A 9,253-nucleotide genomic window follows, 5' to 3' on the forward strand; every position below is an offset into this window, starting at 1 on the left:
AAACTTTGACCAAACAGCCAGTGGAGTGTTCCTCACCCGAGTTGTGTCCTTCACAGAGCAGCTGCAGGAAGCGGAACAGGTCACAGGTGAACTCGTCATCCTGCATCACCTTTTCGCCTGCACGGCCGGACCAGAGCACATGCGTGTTAAAGTAGGCATGGAAACCAATGCCAAACAGATACAACGTCTAAGAGAGGCACATGGGTCCAGCATAGCCCTCACACACACACACACACACACACACACACACACACAAATCACACACACACACTGATGGGGGACACTACTTGCTATCAGAAAGTGTAAAACCAAACAGGTAATGGAAGTAGTTGAGCAGCATTTTGTTCCTGTGTCACTCAGAGCACTACTAAATCACAGCTTAGCTATCATGACATCAGCATTGCAGCATTTTGTATTAAAAAAAGACTGAATTATTAATTGCTGTGTCGGCTGTACCATCGTTTTGGCGTCCTAGACTGAAAAATATCCTCTCAAATACAGTTGATGTGCCAAGGCGTGCTTGGTGGCAAAGGAGTTTCTTTGGTTTTTGCACATATGTGATATTTTAATACAGGTACAGCGCAGGTGTGAATTTTACAGAAAACAGAAATGCTAAAATGTTAAGTGTTACAGTAGGTGTACAGCTATAGAGACACTGCTGGGAAAAAAATGCTGCGTTAACCATGCGGAAGGCTTCTCATGGTTAATGAATGTGGGAGCCCCGGCCGAGGGTGATTCTGAAATGACCTTGATAACAGTAGAACTCCCGACAACAATGAGCACAGATCTTGATCATTTCACAACGGCTACACTTCAGCTAAGCCTGAAAGTGCTTCGATTCACTTTGCATGTGAAGTTTGAAATTTTTTTTCACCAAACAACAAGTGACCTATAACATGTGCACTGACTAGTAAATATTTTGCATTTTTTTTGTTAAGAATGTCCGGATAAGATGCACTTTCAGGCTTATTTTCATCTGATGATAAACCAGAACAGAAGCCTTACAAAAACACAGTGCAATTTCATAGCATCTCTACCTCATAACTGCTATACAACAAAGCATGTAACTCGAACACAAATTATTTAAGTCAAACAGTTCTGTCAGCTTATCATCTAACAATGCACTTATGCAACCACAGTAATGTACTGTTTAATACACAGTAGTGAGATCACATAATCCTGGTAAAATGATCTGTGGATAAAACATTTGATTTGGTTAGACTTCCTCTGGTCTATCATTCTCGTTACTGTCCGTGTGTAAAACTGCACTTTTAGAAGTGTGTTGGAAAATGGAACCACTAAACGGAAAAATGGATGGACAACACAAAAGAATTTCAAGTGAAAACACAACACCGATCATCGGATAATAGCATAAATCAAGAAATGGACCAACCTAGTCATACAACTGTCACTCCAGAAAAAACAAAACAAAACAAAACAAAAAAAAAAGGAAGTGAATAAACTAATGGAAACAACAATGAATATGCCACAAAACAGACTGAATAGCCTGGAGCGTCAACGGGAGAGAGTAGGTGGAAATGGACGAGGAAGAACGGAGAGAAAGAAGAAGAGAAAGAGTTTTGGGAGGGGGCGGGGCTACGGAGTCAGCTGTCACATCAGCGCAGCCAGGAAGCCACGAGTCCAAAGAGACGCAACACGGAGAGAGATTACAGAGAGGAATACAGCACTGAAACACGCAGCCAATGCGGCAGGGAGCAGGGACAGAACACGTGGGACATAACGGAGGAGGTGGGGAGGGGAAACTACAAAACACCTAACTGCTCTTACATCGAGCGTGCCAGAAACTGTGCAAATCCTGAGAGGGAGGCAAAAACAGGTGTGTGAATGACTACAGGCCTATAGGGCAGTCCTCTGCTATGCTTTTCCCCCAACACGGAGCCGGCGCTGGTGTCAGAGCCGCTGCTGATCTGCAGGTCACCTTTTTAAGCAACCAGACTGCTTTTCCACCGGTTTGAAATTCAAAATAATAAATGAGTTGAGTGTTTTTTAAAGTGCTTTAAACAAAACCAAAAAAAAAAAAAAAATTACAACAACTGTTGAAGATCATGTCCTTTCTTCACCTGAGAAGTTTTCCTTCTGGCTTTGAGAACATGTTTACAACAGATGTTTATTTCAACACCAAAATTTATTATTTAATTATTTTTTTTATTTTTTTTTTTTTATATATAAATTTGAGTCACAGTTTTACACAATATTAATTTTGCAAATAATTCTACATTTTTTTCAAATAGTACCTGACTTATGAAAATATGAAAAAATTTGTATATCTGCCCCAGCCTTAAGCTCCTGACATCACCGGTTTCTCAGCCATGTCCTGAACACATTCTGATTGGCTGAGAGACGGATCTTTTTTAAATACGAATGCGTGTACAGGTCAACGTTTGTCAGTGGCACCAGCACTGGTGCTGTGTGAGTGGAAAAGTGCTGTAAGAGAAACAATGGAGAAACAGCTGCTAATTAAGCTCAGGGAGGACTGGGAAGGGTTGCTAAAGGGGCCGACTGAGGGGTCAGAGGGAGAACAAGAAAGATGTGGGCTGATTACATATGGGACACGTGAAGGGCTCAGGACCTGAACAGAGAGGACACAAAGCTAAATCACAGCAAAATGGCAGAAGTGCATAATTACCACGCTCATGGGTGATGACTGAGGAGGGGGAGACAGTACATGAACCCAAAAGAAGAAGAAAGAAAAAGGAAAGAAAATAGTGAGAGGTCAAACAGATTACAAGGTCCAACTTTTTTTTTTCTCTGAGTGGGAAAAGATGAACTTGGATTCAATCATCTGCGTTCCACTTTATGAATAACAGGTAGTTGGATGTTAGACAGATAGAGATGGATGTCCAGCTTGAAAAGCACAAGAATCAACAAAAATCAACCTGCTGTTTAAGAATACAGGACTTGTCTAAAACCTCAGTAACTTGTCTGAATTACCCGTCTGTAAGTCTCACAATATTCAACCTATTTAACTGTATTTAACATTTTAATGTACATTTCATATATTGCAAAAAATTTAAAATAAATAAAAAATAAATAAAAAGGTTTTTATAAACTTAAATCAAAAATCTAACACTATCTATAAATCAATTTCGAACATACGGTACAGAAGTATAAAATAAATGATAAAATAGTAAGTACAGTATCTAATGTAACATACCTGCAATAGATAACTAGAGATGTCTGAAAATTGCATTAATGATCAATTATTGGGAAAAACAAAAAGAAAAGTGGCAAGCAAAGCTAATTTCATTCTTATTGCTATGTGAACACCGCTGTAATTTAGAAGGAACGTAGCTGACTGAATCCAATCGAAAGTGCAGAGGTTTGTTTGATAGAGCAATAAAAGACAGGACATGCCTCTGGTTTAATAGAAGGGTATTATGACAAAAAAGAATATGGGGAAAAAAAAGCATAGGCAACAATAGGGAAAATAAATCTTCATCTTCAAGTTGAAAATAAATCTTAAACACAATCTTGAGACAACAGTCCAACAAAAGAGATCATTTCAAACTTAAAGACGTGTTACTTAAAATAAATGATTAAAAACGTGTTGGGGAAAGACAATAAATGCAAAAAAGAGGCTGTACAAAAACCTTCCTGAATATCTGCCTTCATCTTCCAACTTTTTGGCATTTATTGTCCTATAGAGATTTTTTTTGTCATGGTACCCTTAATGAAAATCATTTGAACAATCATTTGAACAAAAATGACTTCTCGATAATTCATAAATAGCTTTCAAAGTCAAACAAGTACTGGAAGTTTGAATTAGCGTTAGTCAATCTGATCTGTGAGGTGTGAATGATCACATGTGTGAAAGAACAAGCAGAACAAGCATCCATTGGCTCGAACAGCTATATGGACACTCACTCACGTACACGTTTCGAAATAAAATGAGTGAAATTAAAATAGTGTCGTACAAAGACGTAATGACTCTAAACATTCAAAATCGTGAGAGTGAATGTGAATGTTGTGGCTGAATAATGGCACAAATCAAATGAAAATGAAAAGACAGAAAAACAGACACCCGTTAGAGATGAGAATAACCACAGGGCATGTTTTGGTGTAAATACTAAACCTGGGAGTAGTGGCCAATTTACAACACTGTATTTCAGAAGTATAAAAGTAGAAAAATCAGTTATAAAGCAGATTCTTTGGATATCGCTATGATAAACAGAATATTATACTATATACAATAGACGTTGTATGTATTTAGTCTCCTATTTTAGAAACATACCTGAGCCTTCTTCCGTCACCATGCCCAGACCCTCAGCTTTATTCTGCCTCTCGAAAGCATTCAAGTCTAGAACGCTGGAATGAGTACAAACCGCTCAGATGGTTATTGTGCTAACCTTACAATAGTGTGCAGATTTCACCAGACGTCTTTGTGGTAAGGTTACCTGCAAGACTGCATAAGTCCTGCCAGGCTCTGGAAGAATCCGACGTCCTTTTTATCCTTCAGGTAATCCAGCATTTTCTACAAGTGGATATTTGTGCATTGGTTCTTGTTTACATCCCAAAGAAGCTTTTTAAAAAAACTCCTGTTCTACTCCTCTAAACAACATCTACAAGTGCTTTGCATCGCACTGACCTGCTGTACTGTGGAATTTCCACCATTAAGTATAGCGATGCCCAGCTTGAGTGTAGATGCCACCATCGGCCCCATCTCACCTGCACACACGGTCAGAACAAAGCCACAAGCTCTGGCACTGAAAAGAAACAACTAGCAATACACTCTCAGCATGTAGAAGCTCAAAGTTCTCAGTTCTAGTCATGAAGCTGTTTGGGCACTGTGCTGTTTTTAGGGTTGTTGGTTTTTTTTTTGCTTTAAAAATACAGTATATAATTTTCTGGAGAGATAATGATTTTGAATGTAATTTCAAAAATGTGTTTCAATACTATTGTCATTTCAAGTTTTTACTGACAATTTTCCAGGTATTTTGTGAGTAATGATTGCACCCTGTTTGTTTAGGTCCAGTATTGATGTAGACACCAACGTCTGACTATTGAACAAAAGTAGCCTTTGTGTAAGAAAATTGGTGAAGATATCAACTAAAGCTGTATATTTCTTTCTTTTTTATTTTGGCCTGCCACCTTGGCCTTTCCTTTAAGTGTGTAGTCAGTTCTCAGTACTGTTGCAAAATGACTAACATAAACCCATGTAGTGAGAGTTAAATTTATGGTGTACCTTTGCTGGCACTGATGGTCTGCAGCACCATCTCAGCTGCACCACGATCATGGAGCCGAGCCTGCTGATAGAGCAATTTCTGCTTCTCCATCTCCTTCTCCTGTAAGTAAGCAAGTATGGAAGGTAGGTTAGAAAATTTTAAATATCAATACCATCCAATGATTATTACTCATGATATATACTGTTGGGGCAAAGTAAGCAATCAACCCTGCAAATGAATGCTTAAATGCTCTGTATATCTGTTCAGACAAAGTGAGTACAAATCCAGAAATTCTGCTCCTAGCAGAGCCCAACGTTGCAATATTACATTTCCCTAAAAACTTACTAAAATGTAAAAAATGTGAAAAATCTTTCATTTCTACATCAGAGGCCTCCTAAAACAATATACGAGAGGTCAAAAAATGTTTGCTTATTTTTTCAATATTTGGGTTTTACAGGGTTAAAGTGTCCTACGTGGCCTATATTGCCATAGCCGTACCATGCATCCTCTTTACATCTAATCGTTTGCTCTGTCTTGACTATAGCAGTTTACCTGGATTGGGATTAACAAAATTAAAATCCAGTTGTATTTAATAGGAGACTAAAATTGGAGGAAGTTCGGAGACACATTTAGCCAGATAAACCACCAAACCCAAACCGATGTTTGGCATTGTCTCAGAAGAACGCTTACTTCAAAACTCTTCACTTCCTCTTCATCGTCTTCCTCCTCATCATGGCAGCTCTGTGAACAATTTGTAGAAAAATAAAATGTTAGGTGAACCTGCACGAACAGTAATGATGATATTGCTGGCACTCTGTACTGAATTTCACTTCATGTACATATTTCATGTTTTCTCAGTAGACATTCTCACCTTGGCCATGATGTCAGCGTAGGCCATGTAAAGGCTGTCCTCCTCCAGTTTACTGAAAGAGACAGTTCGAGGATGTGCATTCATACTGAGAGTCATTTAGAAACAGCAGACTCACTGTCATTTGATTCCCCACTCTTTCTTTGTTTACATCGGCTATTCACCTGATTATATTTGCAGTGTAAAAAGAGTAATTTACTTAACAGGAGTAGAAGTAGATATTTTCAGTTTACAAGCTATGACACCATGTAGAATTTCCCCCTGGACATTATGAGTGTAATATAATGTAGTTTATAACTGATGAAGTGAATTGTATGTTCATTTAGCCTTAGTTATTAGCCAGCTTAGAAGAATGGTGCTTGAAGGAAAGAAAGAAAGAAAGAAAGAAAGAAAGAAAGAAAGAAAGAAAGAAAGAAAGAAAAAAAGAAAGAAAGAAAGAAAGAATCACATTCCCATTTGCTCTAACAATGATTATTACTTTAAGAAATGAACTCCCACCATCCAATCACAAAAGAAATGAACTCCCACCATCCAATCACAAATGAATCATTTCTATGGCTTAACTTTAGAGTACTAGTTGGGCAAAAGTTTGTGAACACGTGACCATCATAGAAAGTTATTCCAGATTTATTCCCCTTTGCTGTAATAATAAGCCACACTTGTCTGGGAAAGCTTTCAACAAGATTTTGGAGCGTGTCTTTGTGGATTTGTGTTCCTTCAGCCACAAGAGCATTAGAGAGGTCATCCTTCCAATTAAGAGAAATTGCTATCCTACAGCATACAAAGACATCTTGTACATTGATGTAGTCATAATTTGTGGCAACGGTTTAGAGAAGATCCACACGTGTGGGAGGGTCCAAGTGTCCACAATCCTTTGGCCATGTAGTGTAATTCTAACCTTAAGGAATATCTGATTTAAATGCTGTTACGGTTTAAATTGTAACATACTGCTAAGCCAGTATAAGACTTTGGAACATAAAGAAATAAAAAAGAGAAACTTCTAAATTCTGCATTCTAATATAGAGTGACGGAGTTAAAAGGGAGAATTTCTGAATAAAGCAAACCATTTCTCTGTGAGCGCAGTCCTGCTGAAGAGCTGAATGAGCTGGTGCAGAGGGTCAATGTGTTTAACCCCTTCATCCTCTTCTGATGGCTCCTCTCCACCAGACTTCTACAAGACAAAACACAAAACCTCAGCTCTGGCTTCATTTTAAATGTCAGTAATGAAGCCGTGAGGCTACTAATGATAATAATGGCAGCGTTATTCTTGTTTGTATTCTGTGATAATCCTCATTTATTTCTCAATTAGGTTTTATGCTCAGAATCCATCAAATTCTTTAAAAAAAAACAGCATGTGTGTGTTTTGTGATCCCAGCTGAAGACTCTGGGACACTAAAATGAAGTCAAACACTGAATCCGATGCTGTATAAAAACATAGAAACACTCACAGCCAAATCCTCTATGAGCTTATCTTCAAAATAATGCTCCTCTGTCTCAATCCAGGATTTCTCATATCCCTGCAGGAACAGGTTCACGGCTCGGTGTCTAAAAAACACACACAATTAACATCAACTGACAATTAGAAGCTCGTAATAAATATTAGAAGCTCCTACACAAAGCCACATCTTACACTGCAGGTCATATAGAAATGCGCGCCGAGATGTATCGCATGAACGAACATGCTTAAAACTAATCTTATTTAGCAGGTACTACAGATTAGGCTTCGTTTTTGGTTGTGCACACATTCATTTGAGAGCAAATTTAGATGGTCCAGAAGACAAGATGAAAGACGTGATACCTGGGCAGGTTATAAAGAGGCGCCATCCTGAAGCATGCCACCACTGCACGTTTCCTCTGTTTGGACAGAAGCTTGTGCCACACAGCTTTTTTACTCCTCTGAGGATGTTCCACCTGATCCAACACAAAGCGTTCACACTTACAGCCAACATTACCACTTCAATCAGCACTCTGTACTGTACGTTTTATGCTTTTCGGGTTTCTCGTATCTACGCTGCATGTGGGATGTGAGAATGTGATGTGTTTTAGTTGCACTGTGTTCTAAACTGACCTGGTCCAGATGGAAGAGCACATGAGCGATGTCCAGCACTCTCTCTACAGTCTTCTCTGGGTCTGAGGTGTCCTCACTGCGGTTAGGCATTTCCTTATACAGAGCCATCTGCCAGCGAATGGCAGGGTCCTCCAGCTGCCACACACACACACACACACACACTACTCTTTTAATAGAAACTAACACTCACTTAACTAAAACAGTACACTTGCAACCTGAAGACAAACACTAAAAGCGGATAAATGGGAAGCGTAACATATTTCAACACAGCTGAATCTATGTCAATTTGAACTTCTGCCCTGCTGCCCTATAGCCACTAGAAAGAACAACTCGGGTTAACTCTACCTCCTAAGCTACAAAACACATTGCTAGTGTTTCTTGGAATGAAAGTATGCTGCCATGATGCATTACACTTCACTGTATAACACTATGCCTCACGTTATTATATTTAAGACATTAATAATAACTACTGTTATGATCTAGGACTAATGCAGAAACCTAACATGTATATATTCTCATTTTTTTTGCAATTAGACTAAAAACAAAAATAAAGCATTTAAAGGCACAAAAAAAGATCAGCTTGCTGTATGAAATTTGCTTCGTCAGGGTTTTAGTACATTTTCCAAGATAAATGAAGCTATTGATTAAAGCTCAGCATGCAGACTGTGTGCTCAATTCATCACACACCGCTCTGGATGCTGGTGCGGTTTCCAAAGTACATGTTAGAAAAAAAAAGGAAACTGCCACCAGCACTGATTTTTGACTATTAAAAAAAAAAAAAAAAAAAGTGTTAGTGTCAGAAACCACACAGACTTTGGTACGGAGATATATGTAGTAATGTACCAAACATCAAGATGTGGCTTTAGGCGAGTGTGAGCTCATTTATTTTGTACAATGCTACATTAGAAGATATACATAGGGCTAATTTGTTTGTTTTGCAGTTCTCGTGCAAAAGAGAAGCAAATTTCAAACACAAAGTACGTCTTAGCCGATCAGCTACTTTAAAAATATGAATTATATACTGCATGCTATTGGTTATATGAGCTACATCTAAACCAGCTATGGATTTTCTACACACCAGCGTGCTACATCTGAACATGCTGTAACGTGCAGTATTGCAGGAGCCTGCTGGCT

General features: G+C 38.6%; 1 protein-coding gene across 1 annotated transcript in view; it reads right to left on the reverse strand.

Moving 5' to 3' along the window:
- ryr2a (ryanodine receptor 2a (cardiac)) overlaps positions 1 to 9,253 on the reverse strand; it is a 160,332-nt gene that overhangs the window by 26,179 nt on the left and 124,900 nt on the right. The window contains exons 72-82 of the mRNA XM_060895086.1: positions 8,120 to 8,254; positions 7,850 to 7,962; positions 7,500 to 7,596; positions 7,116 to 7,222; positions 6,055 to 6,106; positions 5,874 to 5,924; positions 5,204 to 5,303; positions 4,607 to 4,686; positions 4,416 to 4,492; positions 4,253 to 4,326; positions 37 to 117 (exon numbers count right to left, since the gene is read on the reverse strand). Coding sequence (XP_060751069.1) covers positions 37 to 117; positions 4,253 to 4,326; positions 4,416 to 4,492; positions 4,607 to 4,686; positions 5,204 to 5,303; positions 5,874 to 5,924; positions 6,055 to 6,106; positions 7,116 to 7,222; positions 7,500 to 7,596; positions 7,850 to 7,962; positions 8,120 to 8,254 — 967 coding nt within the window. The remainder of the gene's footprint in view (positions 1 to 36; positions 118 to 4,252; positions 4,327 to 4,415; positions 4,493 to 4,606; positions 4,687 to 5,203; positions 5,304 to 5,873; positions 5,925 to 6,054; positions 6,107 to 7,115; positions 7,223 to 7,499; positions 7,597 to 7,849; positions 7,963 to 8,119; positions 8,255 to 9,253) is intronic.

The sequence above is a fragment of the Tachysurus vachellii genome, chromosome 2, assembly GCF_030014155.1.
Source record: "Tachysurus vachellii isolate PV-2020 chromosome 2, HZAU_Pvac_v1, whole genome shotgun sequence".
Lineage (NCBI taxonomy): Eukaryota > Metazoa > Chordata > Actinopteri > Siluriformes > Bagridae > Tachysurus > Tachysurus vachellii.